Below are 26,319 nucleotides of genomic sequence, written 5' to 3' on the forward strand. Positions count from 1 at the left end.
GAAGGCTTTTATTATGAGTCTGCCGATTGAAACCCAACAGACTCTTAAGTCAATATATCGCAAATGCAAAAGGTCTCAAAGATGTTGATTTCATGTCTGCTTGCTAGAACATGCCAGGCTGCAGCAGGCTGCAGGATTAATACAGTCAAGGTGCCGGGCTCTGCATTAAATGAAGTGCAGTTGGAGATGCTATAAGCACTGCTGCAGTGGAAGTGCTGCTATGTATGAATGAGAATGGAAGTGTGTATGTGTGGGAGAGAGAGGGGGGGGGGGGGGAAGGCACAGGGGCACATTTTAAAATGTCTTAAAAAAGGATGTAGGTAAGGTTAGCGAATAAGTTTTAAGACGATCTTGCTTGTGATTTCTATACTATGCGGTTCTACTTTGCATACGTTTTATTGTAACGGTCTCCTCTATCATCGTAAACAGTCATTTAAAAAACAGAAGCCATCGAGCACGTCACAGCAGATGAAAAATGGTTGGCCTAGCCCGTCTGCCCAAACTCCGGCTCAGTTTTGCAATGCCTTCTTTTGCCACAGAGAGACAGCTGGCTGTCCCATGCTTTCTTAAAGTCCGATAGCGTCCTGGGCTCTACCACCTCCAGTGGGAGGCTCTTCCAGGCATTCACCACCAGCCCATGACCCCTTCTTTCCATTTAGAGAGGCCTGGGGCCAGTGCATGTGTTCCTCACAAGTGTTTAAACATCTGCGTCGTCTCCAGACCTGATTTGACAATAGACACACTAAACCTGTACCTAGAGAGGCAAAAACTGGAGGGGAGCAGCAGACTGGCTGAGAATTTGCTGCCTCCCGGCTGTGCTGAATGTCACTCAGCACCCAAGCGCTCCCTGCTCCAAGCAGCAAATAGAAAAAAAAAAAAAAAAAAAAGAGGTGATGGGGAGGGAATGAGCTTCAGGCAGACACAGCAAAGGGGGATCATTGTGGGGAGGCTGGCTGGGAGGGGAGATCACTGGGGGAGAGGAGAGAAGCCAAGGAAGAAGGGGATTGGCTGTGAGTGAGAGGAAGAGAAGATATTGGTGCAAGATGTTTGCCTCCGTGCCAGATTGGGTGGGAGGGGAAAGCAGGACTGGAGCGTGCTAGGAACAACCTGCTTCCTCCCCCTCTCTCGCCCTCCGCACCAGTTCCCAGAAACTCCTCTCTTTCCCCTTAGATCCTGGAACCCACCTCCAACCTCTCCCCCAGCCCCAGTCAGCTCACCCTCTCTTCTTCCCATCCACAGCCCTCTTTCCTCCTCACAATGCTCCTGCCCTCCCCCCCCTCCCCAGTCCTGGACCTCTCCCTATGCCTCAGATGCTCGAGATCTTCCCCCAATAAAAACAGAATATAGAAACCCAAGCAGGGCTGGAGAACTATTTTTTACAATGTAATGTAAAAGAGGGACATGGTGACCCGGGTACTTCAGACTTTTTACATTTTTGCCACAGAAGCTGGCCCTGAGCTGTGGGGGTGCACGACGGCAGTGAGAACAGCTCCTTTCCCTCCAGGGCATAAATGATCAAGTCTGTCCCCATCCTAAAACATTTGAAACCACGGACCCTGGGCCTAATTCCAGCTGGTTCAGATGCTATGGAAGGTGCAGTCGCTAGCACGGTGGGATCTGAACCATGGGCCAGGCCAAAAATAGACCTATTTAAACCATTTTCAGTCTCTTCTTTTCTCACCTTCAGGGATTAATGCAAAAAGAATGTCTTTATCAAGTTTGCTTTAAGTAAACTTGACAAGAGGCCAGTAAAATAAAGAACTTTTAAAGATTAAAAAAAAACAAAACAAAACAAAAAACCCAAACAAACACTATGAGAGAACCGGCCCATCGCCCTGCCGTACTTCAATTTTATTTTTAAAAAATTCTACTAAAATATATTTTTATTTACAAATACACAGACAGAAAAACTAGAAAGAAAAAAAAAAAAAGACCACATTGAATGCACCTGAAAGTCTTCTGCAGTGGGGGAGTGGGACAGAGGAGGTCATAGGGGATATCTTTGAGCCAACACCGTGAAGTCTCTCTCCGTGCGGTGCAGCCAGTCTTGATAATCCTGGCAGATTCTCCAGCCCAAGAGCTTCTGGAGGAATGCCGATGAGGCTTCAGGGGCGGGCGGAGGCGATACCAGGGGCACAAGGAAGCCAAGCGTCTTCAGCAGTGATGCCAGGTTGCTCTGCAGTCCCAGGGTCTGTTTGGCTGACTTCTCCAGCAGCCCTAGCAGCTCGGAGGCAATGGGGTTCAGATCCTCCTGCCAGCGCCGCACCTGGAGCAGGAAGCCTGGCAGGACCGCATACGCCACGTAGTTCTGCCGCAGGCGCTCAGCATTGCTGAAGGAGAGCCAGGCTTCCTGGGAGATGACTGGAGAAGGGAGACCCGGGACTTCCATCTGTGCGGGGATAATGCCAGGCTGCCCAAAGGGCTCTCCTTGGTACTTCAGCTGTCATGAATAAGCATTCAGAAACACATTTCAACATCCACTAATTATAATTTGCATTTCAATAGGGCCTTTCATTCCAAAACAGGAGAATTATTATTATTATTTTTATAATTTAATACATGCAAAATAGACTCAGCCATCTCCACGGTGCATGCAATGGATGCACATTTCCAGCAACTGCACTACGTGAATATTTCCAAGTCAGAGAGAAGGAATAATTTATTTATTTATTTATTTAAAGCTTTTTATATACCGGCATTCGTAGGACACATCATGTCTGTTTACAGGTAACGGTAATAAATGCAGTAGGGTGAACTGAGGCCCCCCCAAGGTCACACAGGGCCGATGCTCTAAAAAAATGCGGAAAGCGGGCGCTGAAAAGTCAAGGCGCTGAAAAGGGCGCCATGCTATACGCAAATTAGGGGGTCGCGCTAGCAAGGAGGCGCTAGGGTCACTTGCGCGACCTTAGCGCCTCCTTGCTAACGCGACCCCACGGTCTGCCAGTTATGAACACAGACGCCGATAAACTCGGTGTCTGTTTTCAAAACTGTAGTCCGCCAGTTATGAAAACCGACGCTGAGCATATTGGCATCTGTCGTCAAAGCAGCCGGCAGAGAGGTTTTTTTTAACTCTTAAAGAAGTACAGAAAAGCTCCAGGCAGGCGTTAATAGCAGTGGCGTAGCCACGGGTGGGCAGCTGCCCACCCAATTTAGACCCAGACCCACCAAACTGGCACCGTAACTGCAAGGCTGTCGCGGGTTCCCATCCCCGCGACAGTGAAGAGGAGGACCCAGGCCTGGAGCGCCTTCACGGCACACATGGGGAAGCGGTTCTGCAGCCATATGGCCAACCAATCTTCCTGTTTGGAGAGGGGGGAGCGGAAGCACCGCGCACAGCTTCTGCTCCCCCCCCTAGCCTCCCGAATCCAGCACAGCTCTGCCTGCCCACTCCCTGGGCTCAGTCCCAGCAGAGCGAGGCCCATTACTCTCCTCCCCTAGAAGGAGAGTGTGCGTGTGCGCGTGTGTGTGTGTGAGTCCCGAATCAGCACTCTCTAACCCCCTTGCTCAGCCTAGCCGCAGCTCGCCTGCCTTCCTCCTCCCAAGTTCGTGTGTGAAAGTACGTACGAGGATTTCAAAATTAAACCCCTGCACCTACTAAGCCGGTTGCTTTTTCCCAGCAGGTATCAGTTTGCATGCAGTTCACAGAATAAGATACTTTTACCTCAGTGGCCTCTGTTTTACATGGGTTAACAGTGTTTACTCACAGGAAAAAAAGTTTAGAAATGTATCCTCCCTGACAATTGACCCCTTTCCAGCCTCAATTGCGAAGGGAGGAAGGCTTGTGAGATTTCCACGTCAGTGCGACTCCCCCCCTTTTGTGTTGAATGTCACATCTACACCTGACACTCTTACCTACTACTATTACTTAACATTTCTATAGCGCTATGTGACGTACAACACCGTACCAAAGACCTTCCCTGCTCAATACCTGGTGCTCATCCGTCCCTCCCTCCCGGACCACGGTGGTCCCCCTCTGCCTCCCTCTAGACCCGGGTCCAGCACAATTACTAGGGGTTCTCTTCTTCTCCCCTCCAATCTCCCCTGAGAGGCCCCCCTTAACCAGATCGATCATGGCTTCCTTCTCCTCCCTCCCTTCCTGTCTCAGTCTATCAGTCCCATTTCTTCCATTTTGGTGCGTCTCTCCTCTCAGGCTGGTCAAGCAGTGGTGGAAAATGCTCTTCACCGATTTCCTCAGTTTGCAGCAGTGCAGTTGACCCTCTCGTCCCCTCATGCCTCCGGTGGGCAGCAGCGCAGTTTACGGCTCCTGAGGGCTGCGATTGGCCCTTCTCTTCCTCATCACCACTGTACGTGCGGCAGTGATGTTTGAGGCTCCTCTTGGCTGTGACCAGCCTCTCTCTTTTGCTTCTCCTCCCGGCCTGTAGCAATGCAGCCTAAAGATTCACAGAGAACAATAGGCTCTGCTCTCACTCTCCTGGCCTGCAGCGGCAGCAACTCAACTGAGCACAGGTAGCGGCAACCTGTTCTTTTTCTCCCCAGTTAGACGTGTCCGAATCCTTTCTGGAAGACCCCCCGTGATGGTCTCACAGACCCCTAAGTGTTCAGGTACTCCAGGATGGGAACAACGGTTTTAAATTGCTTCTATACCCCCTATATTAAAACATCTAAGCTAAGCAGATACCAAAAAATAAACAAAAGCAAACATAATATAAAACAGTACATTAGCACAAAACAAAAATGTAAAAACAGTGTAGCAATGATTATTGCCCCTGCCTTTCCCCTGTATAGCTGATAAACACAAACAGAGAAATTTTGACAGTAATTTGTCACTTACATATTCCTGCAGGAGCTCCTGTGAATTAGCAGCTAGCATCAGTGCCTGATTATGGATCTGCTCAATCTTTTCAGCAGCCTCTTGGGACTGTGTAGAGGACAACAATGCTGAACGACTGACTGACAGAGGAAAGAGAATGCGTTACCAGAAAAATCAGACAAGGTGACTAATCACATAATATCACATGGCCTTGAGTTGAAAACCAATAAAAGCTGCGATACCTCCAGAAAAAACCCAAATCATCACCACCACACGGAAGTTTAAGTACCTTACTGATCAAGGATTTACAAGCCCTTGCTCAATCATGCCACTGACCATTGGTATGGAATCATTGAAACATGGAAAGGTGACCAATCTCAGTAATATACACTGAAAAAAATAAAAAAATAAAAAAATCAAGCAATTTGAACACTAGAGCCAAGAAAGGCTCCTCTGTCTGTACAACTCATGCAGTTAGCCTAAACATCCCAACAAGTATGGTGACACTTCTAAAGCCAAGGAAGATCCATCTGACCACATGAGCGTCAGACCTCTCTTTCTGCTAGATCAAACACACAAAAATCATATGAAAAGGAGTCAACTCAACCCATATGTGAATAAAACATCTAATCCTCAATGGGGTGGCTCTCACTATGGGTCCTCAACATGCAAGCTGCTCAACCTCTCTCAACATAGTGAAGGCGGTTTTGAAAGAGGCTAAATGGAGCTTTGCCCAATGTCCATATAGTTGCCAATGATTCCTCATCAATGCGCTAGAAAGAACAAAATCTCTACATCCCATGCAGCAGATATAAAGCCTACTCAGAAATGGATTTTTTTTTTTTATCAAACTAAATGGGAAGCAAAAGCAGATGGAGGCAACAGATCAATAGCCTTTTCCAATAAAGCATATTTGCAGTACTGCAGTGCTTTAACATCTATAAAAATGATGAATTGATCAATTAAAAAAAAAAATTTCATCTATAAAGTTAATCTTGATACAACAACCCAAAATTCTGGCTTTCAATAAACTGAAAAATCCTTAAGTCAAGGCTTAGCTGGCCTAGGTTGATAGGACAATGAGGACTTATTATATAGGTGCTAACTCGGCAAAAATACAAGTGCCTTCCACCTGAAAAACTGAAGCTGAAGATGCCTTAATGTTACATGGTCTGCTCAAACTCAATTTACCTTGGAATCACCCATGATCAAACACTTCCGTGAAAAGAACACATCAAGGGGACAACAGCAAAAGTGAACTAACAACATTTTATATAAAGCTCTCCGCTGAAAATGAGGAGTTAGTCCCTCAAGTATCTGAGCATGCATGCCTTATATGGAAGAGATTTGCACATATCACATTTTGACCCCATTTTCAATGATTGCTCCCAAAAGTATTTATATATTTAATGATATTTATTTATTGCTTCACTGATTAAAAATCGCTCAAAGTGATGTATAACAAGGTACATACAACAATGCAAATTAAAAACGCACTCATAATAAAAGCTAACTAAAAATTATTTTAAAGTAATTACGAAGCACTCTTAAACTAACTAAGGAATGGGACAAAAAGCACAGTACCCACAGATCTCAATGATAAGCCACATCAGATGTTAAAGGAATGAGACGTGAACCAAGTTTTCAGCTTTCTTCTAAACTTTTTTAAATCCATTTCCTCCCTTAGTTCAAGGGGGGAGATCGTTCCAAAGTGTAAGAGGTATCATCAGCTGGAAAAATGAGGTGATCTTGTCCTTGTACCGGTCAGTAGCGAGACCCCCACCTTGAGTACTGGGTTCATTTCTGGAGGCCATATCTTGATCAAGACATCAAGAGGGTAGACGTGGTTCTGAGAAGGGCCACTAAATGACACAGCCTACAACCAACCCTACAAAAAACAGGCTTGCAACACTCAAAATGTACTTGCTGGAGAAAACATAGGACATGAGAGAAACCTCAAAATATCTAGCAAGTTTTATTAAAAAAACAAATCACACGATGGGAACATTTTCCATAGAAAAGGAATTTCTAGGAGTCGTCGTCTCGAAATGAAGGTGAAACTAAGAAACATTCAGCGGAAATATGAGAAAATACTATGTTACTAAAGGATGGTAGATTCCTGGAATGACCTACCAGCAGGGGTGGTAGAAAGCAGTGCTGTGACAGAATTCAAGCAAGCTTCGCACAGAAATTACAGGTCGGAGGTAGGAACAGGATTGGGAAGTGGCACTATTACATATTGCCCACTCTTCTCTTCCTCAATAGCAGAAGGGAGAAATGAAAAGAGGGAAATAAAAGGGCTGAGAGTGTAAATGCAACAATATGTACTACTACTGATTATTTATACAGTGCTACAAGATGTATGTAACACTGTACACACTCAGAGGAAACAGTTCCTGCTCTATGGAACTTACAATCCAGTCAAGAGATGCAACAAGACATTTTTGCTTGTTTGTTGTTAAGAACATAAGAAATTGCCATACTGGGTCAGGCCAAGGGTCCATCAAGCCCAGCATCCTGTTTCCAACAGTGGCCAATCCAGGCCATAAGAACCTGGTAAGTACCCAAAACTAAGTCTATTCCACATTACTATTGCTAGTAATAGCAGTGGCTGTTTCAGCGTAATTAATAGTAGGTAATGGACTTATCCTCCAAGAACTTATCCAATCCTTTTTTAAACACAGCTACACTAACTGCACTAACCACATCCTCTGGCAACAAATTCCAGAGTTTAATTGTGCGTTGAGTGAAAAAGAACTTTCTCCGATTAGTTTTAAATGTGCCCCATGCTAACTTCATGGCGTGCCCCCTAGTCTTTCTACTATCCGAAAGAGTAAATAACTGATTCACATCTACCCGTTCTAGACCTCTCATAATTTTAAACACCTCTCTCATATCCCCCCTCAGCCGTCTCTTCTCCAAGCTGAAAAGTCCTAACCTCTTTAGTCTTTCCTCATAGGGGAGCTGTTCCATCCCCTTTATCATTTTGGTCACTCTTCTCTGTACCTTCTCCATCACAATTATATCTTTTTTGAGATGCGGCGACCAGAATTGTACACAATATTCAAGGTGCGGTCTCACCATGGTACGATATTGCCTGGATTTATTATTTGTAAAGTTTGTTTGGAGGATTTTATGTTTTAAGTAAGAATTCTTAAATGATTTTTATTTTATTTTTTGTATTTGGTATGTGATCCGTTTATAGACAGTCCAGTTCTCATGCAGTATGCGCCAGTCTCACGCCACTGAAAGGGGTCTCTTGCTTGCAAACACGAGCCTCCGCTCTCATGCACTGGAGCCGGGACCAGAGCAGCATGGCTGGGGCGGTTCCGCAGGTCCCGCTGGCCAGAGAAATATAAGGGGGAGCCGAGATTGGGAATTCAGCGAGGACTGGGAGTCCGTATTCAGCAGGGGCTGCCGCTGCAGCTACAGAAGAGGGAGAAGGAGTGCACGAAAGAGTGGCTGGGAGGAGAAAGCGCTGAAGGACAGAGTAGTAGGCTAGAAAGGCATTGGGAGAAGCTGGAAAAAGAAGAAGCAGAGACTGTAGGGAGGGACTAGGATTCTTCATTTAGTGCTTTGGTTCTTTTTTTTTTTGTCTACAGTTTATTTCTATATAAATATCTACTCTGTTTCCCGACTTCTGCTTTATCTTTATGCTTTTCAACACAAGGAATGCTGGAAAGAGAAAGAGTGCAGCAGAAAGTCACAAGAAGGAAAGGCGGCAAGGTCTGAAAAGCAATTAACAGTTAAGCGAGTGGATATGACGAGTATAACCTTTCAGTGAATAGTACGGAAGAATTCACGTTTGTTACAGTCCCTGAAGCTGCAAAGCGAAACGTACGTCGGACTGGACCTAAGGATTAACTGTCTTCTGAGCAAAACAGCTCCCTGGCGCGGCAGCGCCCTTGAAAGAAGTAACCCCTGAGCGACGTACAAGGAAGGTATCATTCCACATTTATTTTTAAAGAAAAATTTCAAGAAACTAAAGAAAAAATTACTAAAGAAAAGTTAACAATAAAGGACTTGGACCTATGATTAAATGTGATCCGGTGTGGCAATGCACAAAGCGAAAATTGCGTGTATGCCTACGGGTGTTATGAAGGTCCTCTATATAAAGTAATATACATGAAATACTGTACATTGAAATATTGCACATTGAAGAAAAAATTGGGATTTCATAACGTCTTAGAGTGAGATATTGTAGCTCGTTGTGTATCAAGATTAGCTGTTATTCTCTGGTAATTGAAATCTCCCATTATTTCTGCTCTACCAGTTTGGTTAGCTTCCCTAATTTCTCTTAGCATTTCACTGACCATCTCATCTTTTTGGCCAGGTGGACGGTAGTATACTCCTATTATTATACTCTTCCCCAGCACACAAGGGATTTCTATCCATAAAGATTTGATTGTACATTTAGTCTCATGCAGGATGTTTATCCTGTTGGACTTTATGTCATCCCGAACATAAAGCGCCACACCTCCTCCCGAGTGCTACTCTCTGTCATTGTGATATAATTTGTACCCCGATATAGCACTGTCCCATTGGTTCTCCTCCTTCCACCATGTCTCTGAGATGCCAATTAAGTCTATGTCATCATTCACTGCTATACATTCTAATTCTCCCATCTTACTTCTTAGACTTCTGGCATTAGCATACAAACATTTCAAAGTGTGTTTTTTGTTTGTATTTTCATTCTGCTTTTTAAATGATAGGGATAAATTGGAATCTTTTAGCTCAGGTGAGTTTTTAATTACATGCACTTGGACAATTTTCTTATGTCTGGAACCTCACTGTCGGGATGCCCTAATTCTAATGCATCATTAGTATCCTTCGAAGATACCTCTCTCCGAACCATGAAGCTGCTGAGCAACTGTCAGCTTTCCCCTTTGTTCTAGTTTAAAAAGCTGCTCTATCTCCTTTTTAAAAGGTTAGCGTCAGCAGTCTGGTTCCACCCTGGTTAAAGTGGAGCGCATCCCTTCGGAAAAGACTCCCCCTTCCCCAAAAGGTCCCCCAGTTCCTTACAAAAATGAATCCCTCTTCCTTGCACCATCGCTTCATCCACACATTGAGATTCCAGAGCTCTGCCTGCCTCTGGAAACCTGTGCGTGGAACAGGGAGCATTAATTACTATTAATTAAGTTGTCTTAGAGAATAGCTTCTGCTATTACTGGCATCAGTAGCAGCGGATCTACTTAAGAACATAAGTACAAAGAAATTGCCATGCTGGGTCAGACCAAGGGTCCATCAAGCCCAGCATCCTGTTTCCAACAGAGGCCAAACTAGGCCACAAGAACCTGGCAATTATCCAAACACTAAGAAGATCCCATGCTACTGATGCAATTAATAGCAGTGGCTATTCCCTAAGTAAACTTGATTAATAGCCATTAATGGACTTCTCCTCCAAGAACTTATCCAAACCTTTTTTGAACCCAGCTACACTGATTGCACTAACCACATCCTCTGGCAACAAATTCCAGAGCTTTATTGTGCGTTGAGTGAAAAAGAATTTTCTCCAATTATTCTTAAATGTGCTACTTGCTAACTTCATGGAATGCCCCCTAGTCCTTCTATTATTCGAAAGTGTAAATAACTGATTCACATCTACTCGTTCAAGACCTCTCATGATCTTAAAGACTTCTATCATATCTCTCCTCAGCCGTCTCTTCTCCAAGCTGAACAGCCCTAACCTCTTCAGCCTTTCCTCATATGGGAGCTGTTCCATCCCCTTTATCATTTTGGTTGCCCTTCTCTGTACCTTCTCCATCGCAACTATATCTTTTTTTAGATGCAGCGACCAGAATTGTACACAGTATTCAAGGTGCGGTCTCACCATGGAGCGATACAGAGGCATTATGACATTTTCCGTTTTATTAACCATTCCCTTCCTATTAATTCCTAACATTCTGTTTGCTTTTTTTGACTGCTGCAGCACACTGAGCAGATGATTTTAAAGTATTATCCACTATGATGCCTAGATCTTTTTCCTGGGTGGTAGCTCCATATATGGAACCTAACACCGTGTAACTACAGCAAGGGTTATTTTTCCCTAAATGCAACACCTTGCACTTCTCCACATTAAATTTCATGTGCCATTTGGATGCCCAATCTTCCAATCTTGCAAGGTCCTCTTGTATCACAATCCACTTGTGATTTAAACTACTCTGAATAATTTTGTATCATCCGCAAATTTGATAACCTCACTCATCGTATTCCTTTCCAGATCATTTATATATATATATATATATATATATATATATATTGAAAAGCACCAGTCCAAGTACAGATCCCTGAGGCACTCCACTGTTTACCCTTTTCCACTGAGAAAATTGAACATTTAATCCTACTCTCTGTTTCCTGTCTTTTAACCAGTTTGTAATCCACAAAAGGACATCACCTCCTATCCCATGACTTTTTAGTTTTCATAGAAGCCTCTCATGAGGGACTTTGTCAAACGCCTTCTGAAAATTCAAATACACTACATGTACCGGGTCACCTTTATCCACATGTTTATTAACCCCTTCAAAAAAATGAAGCAGATTTGTTAGGCAAGACTTCCCTTGGGTAAATCCATGTTGACTGTGTTCCATTAAACCATGTCTTTCTGTATGCTCTACGATTTTGATCTTTAGAATAGTTTCCACCATTTTTCCCGGCACTGAAGTCAGGCTCACTGGTCTATAGTTACCCGGATCACCCCTGGAGTCTTTTATAAATATTGGGGTTACATTGGCCACCCTCCAGTCTTCATGTGCAATGGATGATTTTAATGATAGGTTACAAATTTTAACCAATAGATCAGAAATTTCATTTTTTAGTTCCTTCAGTACCCTAGGATGCATACCATCCGGTCCAAGTGATTTGCTACTCTTTAGTTTGTCAATCTGGCTTACTACATCTTCCAGGTTCATAGTGATTTCGTTCAGTTCGTCTGACTCATCACCCTTGAAAACCATCTCCGGAACTGGTATCTCCCCAACATCCTCATTAGTAAACACGGAAGTAAAGAATTCATTTAGTCTTTCTGCAATGGCCTTATCTTCCCTAAGAGCCCCTTTAACCCCTCGGTCATCTAATGGTCCAACCGACTCCCTCATAGGTATCTTGCTTCGGATTTCAAATTCTCTCTTCACCTGTCTTATCAATGTTTTACACTTAACTTGACAATGCTTATGTTTTATCCTATTTTCTTCAGATGGATCCTTCTTCCAATTTTTGAAGGATTTTTTTTGGCTAAAATAGCCTCTTTCACCTCACCTTTTAACCAAGATGGTAATCATTTTGCCTTCCTTCCACCTTTCTTAATGTGTGGAATACATATGGACTGCGCCTCTAGGATTGTATTTTTAAACAATGTCCATGCCTGTAGAACACTTTTAACCTTCGCAGCTGCACCTTTCAGTTTTTTTCTATTTTCCTCATTTTATCAAAGTTTCCCTTTTGAAAGTTTAGTGATAGAGCTGCAGATTTACTTGTTGTCCCCCTTCCAGTTATTAGTTTAAATTTGATCATGTTATGATCACTATTGCCAAGTGGCCCCACAACCCGTTACCTCTCTCACCAAATCCTGTGTTCCACTAAGAATTAAATCTAAAATAGCTCCCTCTCTTGTTGTTTCCTGAACTAATTACTCCATAAAGCAGTCATTTATTACAGCCAGGAACTTTATGTCTCTAGCAAGTCCTGATGTTACATTTACCCAGTCAATATTGGGGTAATTGAAATCTCCCATTATTATTGCACTGCCAAATTGGTTTGCTTCCCTGATTTCTCTTAGCATTTCATCATCTCTCTCACCATTTTGCCCAGGTGGACGGTAGTAAACTCCTATCACTATACTCTTACCCAACACACATGGGATTTCTACCCCTATAGATTCTACTGAGCATTTAGTCTCTTGTATGATCTTTATCCTGTTGGACTCTATACCCTCCTGGACATAAAGTGCCACACCCCCACCAAGTTGATCCTCCCTATCATTGCGATATAATTTTTAACCTGATATAGCACTGTCCCATTGGTTATCCTCCTTCCACCAAGTCTCTGTGATGCCAATTATGTCAATCTCATTTGCTACTATACACTTGCCAGGTACTTGTAGCCTGGATTGGCCACTGTTGGAAACAGGATGCTGGGCTTGATGGACTCTTGGTCTGGCTCAGTATGGCAATTTCTTATGTTCTTACTGCACAGCTGAACCAAAGTCTATATGCTGCCTTAGCCACATAAAATCAGACGCCTAGCCAAATGATGGCCCCTACAGTTTTAATGCCTGTAAGAACTACACAGAAGAGAAGCGGCTATTGTTTATCACATCAACATCTGTCTTCACTTTATAATGCTGCTCATATTGCTGGACATAAATGTTGAACCTGTGACTTTGACAAAAACATTATATCCAGCCATAAGCAAGCATTGTTGACCAGATGTCTCCCGATTTATATCACCAGCTCCATGGTAATATACATATACATACCAGCTAAGATGAAGTTATATCAGAAGCCACTGAGGGAGTCAAAAAGCTTTATTGTGTTTCTCTGTTCAATATAGTTCAATTTAGCTAATAGTGTTCTTTCCTGATTTATGCTATGCTTACTATGAATAAAGATAGAAGCTACTATTTAGATTAGAATAGCAATGAAAGAATGTAAAGTGTTTAAAAATCTTTATTTATAAATACTGGATCTTTGTCCATAAGTTTCAGAGTAATAAGACTAAAATTGTAAACAAGCTAAAAGATAATTATAATGGGTAGAAAATAGATATAATGATGTGTGAAGCAATTGCAAACAGAACCTAGGTCAAGCTGACCTGTTGATTTAGTCAGGACCTAAAACCTATGGTATTTGAATAAAATGCAGACATGTAATTGGTCAAGTTAAGATAAAATTCTTTTAATGTTTTGCTTTATCATGCTGATATTGTGTTTGGAAATATTACATAAGATTGATTGTAATTACTGGATTTCAAGAATGCCCAGTGAGAGTCTGTTCGAAGTGTGGTTTTTCTCCCATGTGATATTTTTCTTATATGAATATTACATGTCAATTAAACTTGGTAGATTTGCACTGCAACAGATTCATTTTTGTCTATTTTTAAATTGTGGAGATAATCACCAGGGCCTTTAGAAAATTAGAGAAAATAGTAAAAATCTCCACACCACCAATCCTATGCCAATGGACTGTGGTAACATCCAATCAAGATCAACCTATGAACCACATGCAAATGTATGAAGTCCTGGGGCAAGAAAAGATTTTGGTCTTCATGACTTCTGCATGCTGCTGTTCATGTAAACTTCCTACCCGTGATCTTGGTACCCAAGACATTTCACAAAGCTTTAGCTAAGCTTCAAGATTAGGCATCCAGATCAGCCCAGCCCTGATCCATTAACTGTGGGGAACCTGCCGATCATCTTTGCCTCAGCCCTGGAAAGCCCAGCTATCTTTGCCTGTCCAACTTATAGAGGAAGCTGAGTTCTGGATGCTAATCGGAGACTGGGACATTAACCTGTCATTTGCTGCCAGATGTTCAGCCGGCTGTTTGCCCTCTGTGCCGAGACAAGATACCTGATTCTTCAGGAGCGCGAACCTACTGCGGTAAAGGGCAAGATAAACTGGCTTCATTATTATTTATTTATTATTAGCTGGGGTAGTTAATTGACAATGTGTGTTTGAGAAGTGCAAGTTAAACAAAAAGGTGTCTGTATAACCTTTGCAACACGAGTGCTTTGCTCTGTTAAACCAGAAACTTAAAAACGATATCTACTGCACATAAAACTACTGTATGCTTATGCCTCTTCAATAAAACTAATTATCTTCTACCTCAAGAAAAGATGTAAGCTTCTGCTCTATTCACCTGACCTTGTGAAGTAGGTTACCTGGTTTTCTTATCAGATATACCGCAGTCCCTTGCCTACATTTCAGCCTCCAGCCCTACACACAAGACGCCTCTTCTAATGGGTGTTGCTCCTCTTTGCAGCCCGGCATACAAGCTGGACCTTCTGGCCACCAATACTGAGCAGCTTTTCTGACCCATTCATGCTTAGCTACCCTTCCTGCTGATGCCACACTGCAGGCAGCTCACCATGGGCCCCTTCCAGCAACCTAAAGATCACCCTGGACAAGAGGCATTACATGACCATCCTGCAGAATACAAATAACTGAAGTCACATAGGAGTTTCCTAGCCTGCCCCTGCACGGCCGGTGCGTCTATTAGATAAACTAGACTGTTGTCTAGAGAGTTAAACGAGTTCACTTAGAGTATTAAGTTCACTTAGAAAACAGCCACTGCTATTACTTGCAACAGTAAATGGAATAGACTTAGTTTTTGGGTACTTGCCAGGTTCTTATGGCCTGGATTGGCCACTGTTGGAGACAGGATGCTGGGCTTGATGGACCCTTGGTCTGACCTAGTATGGCATTTTCTTATGTTCTTATGAGTGTCAAACCTTGAGGGGTTGGGTTGGGAGAGCAGCAAAATCCTTCCAGTCATTGGTAAAGCCCATTCTGCCAGTGGCGGCAAAAGAGAGGGGACCAGGGCCACTGGCAGAGCCCATCCCACTGATAGGCAAAGGAAGAAGAGGAGCTCGGGGCCACCGGTGGCAGAAGCAGGGGGAGGGGGGAGAGACAGAGAAAGGGAGAGGAGCATAATGGATGGGTGGGGGGGGGGGGAGAGATAGGGGTGGGACTGGATGGATGGGGTAGAGAGAGAGAATGCGCTGGGGATGGATTGGTGAGAGTAACTGCTGAGAAGGTGGGAGTGGGGTAGGAGAATGTATGCTGAGTAGGTGGCAGGTTAGGAAAGCTGGAAGCTGCTGAGTGGGTGGGGGTGGAGAGAGAGAGAGAGAGAAGGTGCTGGCACCTGCAAAAAGGCAGCAAATCAATTGGGGTGATGCTGGTTTGCTAGATGTGGAAGGGTTGAGAAGAGATGCTAGGCAGGGAGAGGGAGAGAGAGAATGGATACTGGACAGAGGGTGAAGGAAGCGATCGGGGGGGGGGGGGGGGGGGGCACTTTGCCAAAGCCAATGTTGCCAAAGAAGGGAGCACTGTGCTGGAGCTACCCCCAATAGGTAAGTCTTGAGGGAGGGAAGAGGCGCGAGACCAGGGGTTCTCCTCCAAGAACTTATCCAATCCTTTTTTAAACCCAGCTACACTAACTGCACTAACCACACCCTCTGGCAACAAATTCCAGAGCTTAACTGTGTGTTGAGTGAAAAAGAATTTTCTCCAATTTGTTTTAAATGAGCTACTTACTAACTTCATGGAATACCTCCTAGTCCTATTATCTGAAAGAGTAAATAACCGATTCACATTTACCTGCTCTAGTCCTCTCCTGATTTTATAAATCACTCTCGTATCCTCCCTCAGCCGTCTCTTCTCCAAGCTGAACAGCCCTAACCTCTTCAGCCTTTCCTCATAGGGAAGCTGTTCCATCCCCTTTATCATTTTGGTTGCCCTTCTCTATACCTTCTCCATCGCAACCTTATCTTTTTTGAGATGCGGTGACCAGAATTGTACACAGTATTCAAGGTGTGGTCTCACCATGGAGCGATACAGAGGCATTATGACATTTTCCGTTTTATTCACCTTTCCCTTCCTAATAATTCCTAACATTCTGTTTGCTTTTTTGACTGCTGCAGCACACTGAGCCAACAACTTCAATGTATTATCCACTATGACACCCAGATCTTTTTCCTGGATGGTAATTCCTAAAATTGCCTTGCACTTGTTTACATTAAATTTCATCTGCCATTTGGAAGCCCAATCTTCCAGTCTCGCAAGGTCCTCCTGCTATTTACCACAATCCACATGTGATTTAACTACTCTGCATAATTGTGTGTCATCCGCAAATTTGATAACCTCACTCGTCGTATTCCTTTCCAGATCATTTATAAATATATTAAAAAAGCACCATCCTAAGTACAGATCCCTGAGGCACTCCACTGTTTTTGTTATCTTAGAAGCCTCTCATGAGGGCCTTTGTCAAATGCCTTCTGAAAATCCAAATACATTACATCTCCCTTCAAAAAGAAATATAGCAGATTTGTGAGGTAAGACTTCCCTTCAGTAAATTCATGCTGGCTGTGTTCCATTAAACCATTTCTTTCTCTACAGTCTGTGATTTTGATCTTTAGAATAGTTTCCACTATTTTTCCCGGCACTGAAATCAGGCTCACTGGTCTAAGGTTTCCCAGATCAACCATTGATCCCTTTTTAAATATTGGGGGTTTCATTGACCATCCTCCAGTCTTCAGGTACAATGGATGATTTTAATATAGGTTACTAATTTTTACTAATAGATCTGAAATTTCATTTTTTTAGTTCATTCAGAAGCCTGGGGTGTATACCATCTGGTCCAGGTGATTTACCACTCTTCAGTGTGTCAGTCTGGCCTACGCCATCTTCCAGGTTCACCATGTTTGGTTCAGTTCATCTGAATCTTTACCCTTGAAAACTGTCTCTGGAACCGTTATCTCCCCAACAACCTTCCTAGTAAATATGGAAGCAAATAATTCAGTCAGTCTTTCCATGATGGCCTTATCTTCCTTAAGAGTCCCTTTAACCCATCGATCATCTAAAGGTCCAACCGACTCCCTTGCAGGTTTCCTGCTTCGGATATATTTTTTAAAGTTTTTAGTATGAGTTTTTGCCTCTACGATCAACTTCATGTCAAATTCTCTCTTAGCTTGTCTTGACAATGCTTAGGCTTTTCCTATTTTCTTCATATGGATCCTTCTTGCAATTTTTGAAGGATGTTTATTTGGCTAAATTAGCCTCTTTCACCTCACCTTTTAACTATGCTGGTAATAGTTTTGCCTTCTTTCCACCTTCCTTAAATGTGTGGAATACATATGGACTGCGCCTCTAAAACAATGTCCACACCTGTTGCACACTCAACCTTTGTAGCTGCAGCTTTTAGGGGTTTTTTCCCCTTATTTTATCACAGTTTCCCTTTTAAAAGTTTAGTGTTAGCGCTATAGATTTACATATTGGCCCCTTCCAGTCATTAGTTCAGATTTGATTATATTATGATCACTGTTACCAAGTGGCCCCACCACCCTTACCTCTCTCACCAAATCCTGCTTTTAACTAAGAATTAAATCGAAAATAGCTCCCTCTCTCAACGGTTCCTGACCAATTGCTCCATGAAGCAGTTATTTAGTCCATCCAGGAACTTTACTTCTCTATGATGTCCTGATGTTACATTTACCCAGTCAATATTGGGGTAACTGAAATCTTCCCTTGTTACTGCACTGCCAAATTAGCTAGCTTCCCTGATTTCTCTTAGCATGTCATCGACATTAACCACTTTGAGCTGGCTAACCATTTGAACTGCCTACACACCAGGATGGGCCATTCCAAAAAAACTAATAAAGAAGTAGGCTATATCACTGGTTCAAACGAGTGACCGAGCCACTGAACCTCAGACAATGCAGCACCCGATCAGGTACCTGGCTGCTTGAAGAGATGAGTACAAGTGAAAGACCTCAGAAAGCACAACGAGCAAGCTCAAGCAGGTGTGGGAAAAAACAAACCAGACAAAGACAACTTGCAGACCTAGATTCCATTAACAGGTCCAATTGCTCGCCTGACCCTTTTCTCGGTAGCATGAGATCAGGCAGCCCGGGGGCGCTGCCTCCTCACAGGATCAACCTGTGCATGACTGAGTCAATGACGTCACGCGGCCTTTGGGTTCCCGGCAGAAGCCCTAGAACCTTGCAGCGCTGTATCCGGATCGCCCAGCTCTGAGGTGCACGGCATATTCACACTACGTGTCTGTATAGGAGGGATAATTTGGAGAGCTTTCAAGTTGTTTTTTTACTTTGCTGTTTCCGAAGTGAATAAAAATTAGCATCCCCGCCCCCATCCCATAATGTAGCTAATGCCCCGTAATAGCCAAAACCAGTACGAGTTAATTTCTCAGCACCTGCTGTTCTCCTTCAGGAAGTGTCAAGAGTCACAGAAGAAGGAAGCAGGGAGCTAGCGAGAGACCCAAGTTGGAAAACGACTGAATAAGTAAAACTGGTGGCACGGCTACGCCGGATCGTAAAGCGTGAAAACAGCATAGACAGGTGTTGGGGACCACTATATATACCGTTCATGCCCCAGAATAATCTAAAACACCACATGAAATAAAATGTCAGGTCAACAACGAAAGGCAATCAAAAAAACCCGATCCAAAGTAGAAGAAGAGCCAAGCAACAGACAATGCAACATTGGAAGCAGTGTTGCTGGTACTGCCAAAAGTAAGTCATAAGACTCCCTGAAAGGAAGCCGGCTAAAGAGGAAGCAATAAAATAAGAGAGAAATAATGACATTTATATTCTAAGAGCAGTCCTAAGATTGCGTATGAAAAGATCTGGAAAGGATCCTATCCTTATCCGGTAAAAAATAAAATTAATACATTTCCTTCCTACCCACTATTAATCTTTCCACTGTCACTTCTGTCATCCGTATGGATCACGCTTCATGCAGCTCTGCTGGGATTGATTTGGTTTCACGGCAGCTCGCAGTGCAGTCAAATTAAAAGCAAGTTCTTTTTGCAATTTCTAATCTGGTTTGCAAGCAGCTTCTCGAGCAGCGAGGGAGTTAAACGACATGTGAGCCCAACATGCAGGGGCCGAGTTTCCAGCCCCATCCTCCTCTTGTCGGAGTCTCGGTTGCTGTTTCCGAATAAGGAAACCCACCACCCTATTCCGGATCCTGGTCTTTAAGCCGTTTCCGATCGCTGTGGCATTCTTTTACCTGTTGAAGTGCCAGTTTCCAAATGGAAGAAGCGGGAACTTCAAGTCCCCAGCGCAATAAGGGACAGAATTTTCAAAAGCCAGGCCTGGATTGCAGTCCTCCTTTGGGATCTGGAGTCACTCCGGAGCTCAGCAGGACTGAATCAGTTGGTACACATGGCCTGGGGACAAAGGGGGAGGGGAAACCGCTAGAGGAAGCGAGTCCCATCACCTCGGAGGTACAATCTCAGACACTGCACTACCACAAGACAGAAAACTTTGCACGTTTTTTCTCCAGCACACCAACCTGCCCGCCTCTTAAAAGTCCTCAAGGTTTTATCCACACAAACCCTTAAAATCGGACTTCCTTCCCTCCTAAGAAACTTCACTTTTGTCATCAGTAAAGGGAACTCAGAGAGACAACAACAGCAACAAAAAAAAATCATTTACCAAACCCAGGTAGATTTTTTTTTCTTTCTTCACCTGTTAAAACCTCCATTTTGTCCTCCAAACAACTGCAAGCACAGACTTAGCTCAATCCCTCTGTGCCTCTGGCTTTCCTTGCTACTTATAAACCCAAACCCTCCCCCTCGCTGCCTTCCCCTCCCCCTCCCGTGTGAATTCCTGCCCTGTGATATCATTTCAAACCGGTAGCCAGCTCCAGGGACGGCGACCCTTTCACCCTGCTGCGCCCACCTGCGCCTCCACGACCCGGGGCCACACTGGGTGGGGGAGGGGAAGGCGAGCAAAGTTTTAGCGTGCAAAGGAAATGGTGGCGAGGAGCCAAGCAGGGATTTGAAGAAATCCACCCCACGCTCTCTCACCGACCTAGAAGCATTCCAGGCTCGGCAGTGCACGGTGGCTTGCTTCCAGTCTGGTGCATACTTTCTTAATGTCGCTTTTGAAATAGTGTAACAAATAGCCTTATTGTTCATAGCCTATAAGTAAAGGGGGGGTTTGATCATAAAAGTTCCTTTCTCCTTCCTGCCTGCCTCTGGTTTTATTAACTCTGGCAGTGATCTCAGGAATGATTCAGGAATCTGAACAAATGATGCAATAGGTAAAGGTTCCTTGTAATACAAAGCTTGCAATTAAAACACTTATCTGTTGGAAGCTCAACTGGTGCATTAATCATCCTCTAAAATGCCCTGTTGTTTACACAGCTGTGCCATAGTACCCCAGTTCTCTTCTGCAGTATCCCTACTATTTCAGTATGGACCCCCCCCCCCCCCCCCCCATCCCCAGACATGCAGAGTTCTGCAAATGCATCTCAGTCGTGCGCTGCAGAACTCTTCTTATTCCAGTGTTAAACCTCCCAAACCTGTTCTATAAATGCGCTTCAGTCCTCCACTGCAGCACCTACACAAGCTCTGCCCATGCACCTTAATTCAGCCTTACAGTGCCCCTACAATTCATCGAGAGCTGCCCTCTCCAGTTCTGCCAATGCACAACGAACTTGGACCTAGATTTATAATTTTGCTATAAATTTCGCAAAAAAAAAAAGCACCCACAATATGAGAGAGAGAGAGAAAGATAGGTTTTAGGGGGCAGTTTTACACAATTAAGCTCAAGCTAGGTGGAGAGTACAATGTACAAATCTCATCTTTGTGTACCATTCATCACTCCAAATCACATACAATCTTCACTGATGTCTGCTGTGCTGTTCGTACCTGTAAAACTGCCCCCCAAAACCTAGCCCACCACCAAAACCTCACCCTGAATTCAGAATGCCCCCTCTCACAGTGGTATAAAAAGTTGGGTTTCTGCCACCTATGTAAAATCTCTGGAAGTAAATAAAACTCATTTCTCAACAAAATGTAAAGCTAGATTCTTCTGAATAATTAGCTTTTTCCTGTTCCTTGGCTTTGTTAGGTGTTATTCCTGCCTCTTGTGTTTTCCATCCTAACATTCTTTTATATTCTGCCCGTCTCTTTTTTATTCTGGAGTAAAAGATGTACACTTTTTGTGACCAATCCCTTCTCATTTCTGCTTTTACACTTTCGTCTGCTGGCTAAGAGCACTCCCGCTGCTTTGAGAAACTGCACCCAACCTCTCAAAACTCATTTGCTGTCCCTGCACCCCTTTAAGTATTGCTCATTCTGTTTTGGTTTCTGGGTGGCTGAAATATGAATGGGCAGGACAGGCTTCCTTTCTCGGACATAATCTGATATTTTATTTTTTTTATGAATCTCCTGCTTTCTAGTTGTATTTCCTCTCTACCTAGAGGTCATGAAATGAAACTCCAGGGGGGGGGGGACGACGACTCAGAACCAACCTCAGGAAATATTTCTTCACGGAGAGGGTGGTGGATGCCTGGAATGCCCTCACGGAGGAGGTGGTGAAGACGAAAACAATCCAAGAATTCAAAGAGGCGTGCGATAAACACTGCGGGTCTCTAAAGGCTAGAGGATGGAAATGAGATAAGCGTGCAGGGGGGGGGGGGGGTAACTTGCTGGTGCGGCGGTTACTACCCTTAGCAGAAGGCATGGGGATTACTACCCTTAACCAATAAGCCTTGATGCTTTTAATGCAACTGCACCATTGCTCCCCACTTTGGGGCCGATGCAATACAGCGCGTTCAGCCTATTTAACGCTCGTCCGACGCGGAGCGAATGCGATAACGCTCATCACATGCAAATGCACGTGAAGGAGGCTATTACTCATTCACTCCGCATTCAAAAAAAAAAAAAAAAAAGCGTGCGCGTCTCAGACGCACGTTTAGCTGACCGGTATTAACGCTTGCCTGGAGCAGGCGTTAATAGCTGAGCGCATGTAAAAGAAGTACAGAAAAGCAGGAAAAAACCCCCTCTTTTCTGTACTTCTTAAGTAAAAAAAAAAAAAAAATTCCTGGGCAGACCGACACCGGTAGACTCGGCTGAGTTTACCGGCGTCGGTTTTCGTAACCGGTAGCCGCCGCTGGTCCGTGTTAGCAAGGAGGAGCGCGCAAGCGACCTTAGCGCCTCCTTGCTAGCGCGACCCCCTAATTTCCATATAGCATGGCGCCCCCCCCCCTTGCGGGTGCCATGCATGCATTAAGAAAGCGGGCGCTGACTTTTCAGTGCCCGCTTTCCGTGCTTTTTTTTTGCATCGGCCCCTTTGACTGCAGGGGGAAAAGGAGAATTGGATTCGGACAGCAATCAAGAGGGCCCCGATTTCTACAGTCTGGGCTACTAAAACACAGACATAAGGGAAAAAGCACAGGACTGCTTCTATAGCCAAGTCCATAAGCAAAGCCCATGAAGCAGCACTGTCTGAATATTCAAGAGAGCTCATCAGCCAGTAAAAAAGTTGCTAGCTGTAATATTTATTAGAGATGAGCTTCGTTTTTCTGGCTCGGGTCGGGTTTCGGTTTGGGTGCTTCGTGGGAAAACTCATTTTCCCCACGGATCGTTTTTTTGCCAAAAACGAAACTGGAACCCGAACCTGAAACCGGAAAAACAAATAAAAACAAAACAAAACACGAATCGTGAAAAAAAACCCCACCCAACCCTTAAATTTTACTTTCTTACACCCCCCCCCCCCCCACCAACCCGATCCCTCCCCAAGACTTACTGAAAGTCCCTGGTGGCCCAGCGGGTCCCGCGAGCGATCTCTCCCTCCATGCCGTCGGGCTGTCGGGCCTGCTACGACTCAAAATGGCGCCGATAGCCTTACCCTTACGATGTCACAGGGGCTACTGGTGCCATTGGTCAGCCCCGTCACATGGTTGTGTTGTGTTTTTTTTTTATTCGTTTTTCCGGTTTCAGGTTCGGGTTCCAATTTCATTTTTGGCAAAAACGATCCGTGGGAAAACGAGTTTTCTCACGAAGCGCCCAAACCGAAACCCGACCCGAGCCAGAAAAACGAAGCTCATCTCTAATAAATATTACAGCTAGCAACTTTTTTGTGGTTGTGATAGGTGCTGACCAATGGCACCGGTAGCCCCTGTGACATCGTAAGGGCAAGGCTATCGGCGCCATTTTGAGTCATAGCAGGCCCGACAGCATGGAGGGAGAGATCGCTCGCGGGACCCCGCTGGACCACCAGGGACTTTCAGTAAGTCTTGGGGAGGGATCGGGATGGTGGGGGGGGAGTGTAAGAAAGTTTAAGGGTTGGGGTGGGGTTTTTTGTTTTGTTTTTTTTTTAATAAATGTGCCCCTCCCCCCGCACTAACCCGAAAAACGAATTTTCCCCGAAGTTTGGGGAAAATCCGTTTCATGGTTCAGGTCCCCCCGAACCACAACGAATTAGGCAATTTCGTGCATCTCTAATATTTATGGGCTATCATAAGGCTTGGAGATAACTGCATGGAGCAGCAGTCACTACCTTAAGAAGCTTGCTGGGCAGACTGGATGGGCCATTTGGTCCTTTTCTGCCATCATTTCTATATTTCTGTGGTACCTCCTTTTTTCTCCAGTGTTTTAAAGGCACTTTGGCCATTCATCTCTAATGTGCAGCTCTGAAATTCAGATTCATTCTTTTCCCTTTACTACTTTCTATCCTTGCCTTTGGATCATTGCTGCTCAGAATGTCTGTTTTCCAGAAAAGTTAAAGTGAAGAATAAAACTACACAGACACAAAATAACACATTGCAAAGAAAAACAAGGAACTCTCTTAGCAGGGGAACATTTCACCGGGCCAGTTCCCTGCATCAATGACCTTATGACCAGGAAACTAAGAAGGAAAATCTAAACAATCCAAGAATGCAAGTCATTCAAAATGAAAGTGATTAGACACAAAAGGACTTCATAGGGACGTGACGCTCCTCATCCTTTACCACACACGGGGCCAAATTTTCAAAGCTTTTTTCTGATAGCCTTCATGAATCAGACCCATGGTCCTTCTGTTGCTGTCAATCTTCTCACCTGGCTTAAAGTTTCCAAAATGATCAAAGTCAGGGCCCTTGTTTGTTGCTGTCTGAGTTCAATTCCCTGTTACCTCTTGCCACTGAAGCAGAGAGCAGGGATGGCATTACATCAACAGTATGAAGGCTTATTGGTTAAGGGTAGTAACCGCGACACCAGCAAGTTACCCCCATGCACGCATTTCTTCATTTCCATCCTCTAGCCTTTAGGGATCCACAGTGTTTATCCCATGTCCCTTTGAATTCTTTCATTGTTTTCGTCTTCACCACCTCCTCCGGAAGGGCATTCCAGGCATTCGCCGCCCTCTCAGTGAAGAAATATTTCCTGACGTTGGTTCGGAGTTGTCCTCCCTGGAGTTTCATTTCATGACCCCTAGTTCTATTGATTTCTTTCCAACGGAAAAGGTTTGTCAATTGTGCATCATTAAAACCGTTCAGGTACCTGAAGGTCTGTATCACATCTCCCCTCACCTCCTCTCCTCCCGGGTATACATATTTAGGTCCTTCAACCTCTCCTCGTAAGTCATTTGATAGAGACCTCCCCCCCAACCATTTTTGTCGCCCTTCTCTGGACCACCTCCATCCTGCATCACTGTCTTCAGATCGCTAGACACTGTCACCCCAAGGTCCCTCTCTTGCTCCGTGCACAGCAGCCCTTCACCACCCCCCCCCCCCCCAATCACATACAGCTCTCACCCCAGATGCATCATCTGCTCTTCCTCCCTTCACTCTACCCTCCAACTTTACATCACCAGTGTAATAAACTTGGGATTTACTTATATATTCTGGCAACATCATCCTTTGCAATAACCTGCTCATTTTTGCTTTGACCTGATAAAGAAAGAGTAGCTCTCAAAAGCTTGTCAGAAATGTTTTAAGTTAGTCCAATTATAAGGTATCACTTACAGATGTTCTGTATAAAGACCACAGCAGCAGCCAGGGTCAGATTGCGCTATCAGGGGACCGGTGGGCCGGTCGCACTGGTCACGTGGTCTTCATCTCAGCTCCTGTTCCTGCTGAGATGAAGCTGCGGAACAAGGCCTTTGGTGGGACCGCGGGAGAATCCGACCTATCACGGCCTATCACGGCCCATCACGACCTATCACGGCCTGAGGCCCCGCCGAGATCTCCCAAGGGCTGGACCCTGTTGTGGCCCCGCCGAGATCTCCCAAGGGAGATCTCGGCGGGGCCACAACAGGGTCCAGCCCAAGGGAGGTCTCGGAGGGGCCACGACAGAGCCCAATCCGACACAGCCTGAGGGAGGTCTCAGGGGGGGGGGGGGTGCTGCGATGGAGCCCAAAGCAGCCCGAGGAAGGTTTCTGCAGTGCTGCGTTGGAGCCCAATCCGCAGCAGCCAGAAGAAAGGCCTACGGCCCGGGGTTGCAGAAAGGCGCACCTGCTGATAGCAGGGCCACCTCCTACCATCTTCCCTCCTGCACTAAATAAGAAGCATCTTGGGTACAAACAAGGCATAGAAGAAAGGAGGATGCCTGAGAGGAGTGTGTTTGTGTGTTTCTATAAGAGAAAGAGCTTGCATGTGTACATGAGAGAGACAGCACATGCATGTGTGTATGAGAGAAAGAGGGAGCACCTGCATGTCTACATGAGGGAGTGAGAGCCTGCATGTGTAAGGGAGTAAGGAAGAGAGCACTATCACTGGCTGGACCTGTACTATGGAACTCCATGCCACTCGAAATAAGGCTGCAGACAAATTTGAAACTATTTAAAACTAAGCTGAAAACATGGCTTTTTAAACAAGCTTTCTTGAAAGACAAAGAGAAGGAGGAAAACAGTCGATAGATAAGGACGCACCAAGCAATCAGCTTTTTTTCTTTTATATCTCCAAATACATATTAACGTAGATTTGAACCGCTTTACAGTTTTCTACCCGACATTTAACCTTTATTCAACACACAGTCTCTATTATTAAAATATGTTACCGTTCTATGTTGGCACATGTTTAATTTGTAATCTATACCAATTATTA

At 44.5% G+C, this 26,319-nt stretch overlaps 1 protein-coding gene across 7 annotated transcripts; it reads right to left on the bottom strand.

Moving 5' to 3' along the window:
- Nucleotides 1–1,814: 1,814 nt before the first annotated feature.
- CTF1 (cardiotrophin 1) lies at nt 1,815–20,389 on the bottom strand. Of its 7 annotated transcripts, none has more exons than XM_029606909.1 (3): nt 20,319–20,389; nt 4,793–4,911; nt 1,815–2,440 (listed from the first exon to the last, which is right to left on the bottom strand). In XM_029606909.1, exons 1-3 carry the CDS (start codon nt 20,371–20,373, stop codon nt 1,988–1,990), a joined length of 627 nt encoding a protein of 208 aa, XP_029462769.1. In that variant the 5' UTR covers nt 20,374–20,389; the 3' UTR covers nt 1,815–1,987. The 7 variants fall into 7 exon arrangements, with proteins under 7 accessions (XP_029462769.1, XP_029462768.1, XP_029462773.1 ...); XM_029606908.1 differs by lacking the exon at nt 20,319–20,389 and adding an exon at nt 19,974–20,162 and having other exon boundaries at nt 4,793–4,907; XM_029606913.1 differs by lacking the exon at nt 20,319–20,389 and adding an exon at nt 19,974–20,078.
- Nucleotides 20,390–26,319: the final 5,930 nt, after the last annotated feature.

This window comes from Rhinatrema bivittatum, chromosome 6, assembly GCF_901001135.1.
Source record: "Rhinatrema bivittatum chromosome 6, aRhiBiv1.1, whole genome shotgun sequence".
Classification (NCBI taxonomy): Eukaryota; Metazoa; Chordata; class Amphibia; order Gymnophiona; family Rhinatrematidae; genus Rhinatrema; species Rhinatrema bivittatum.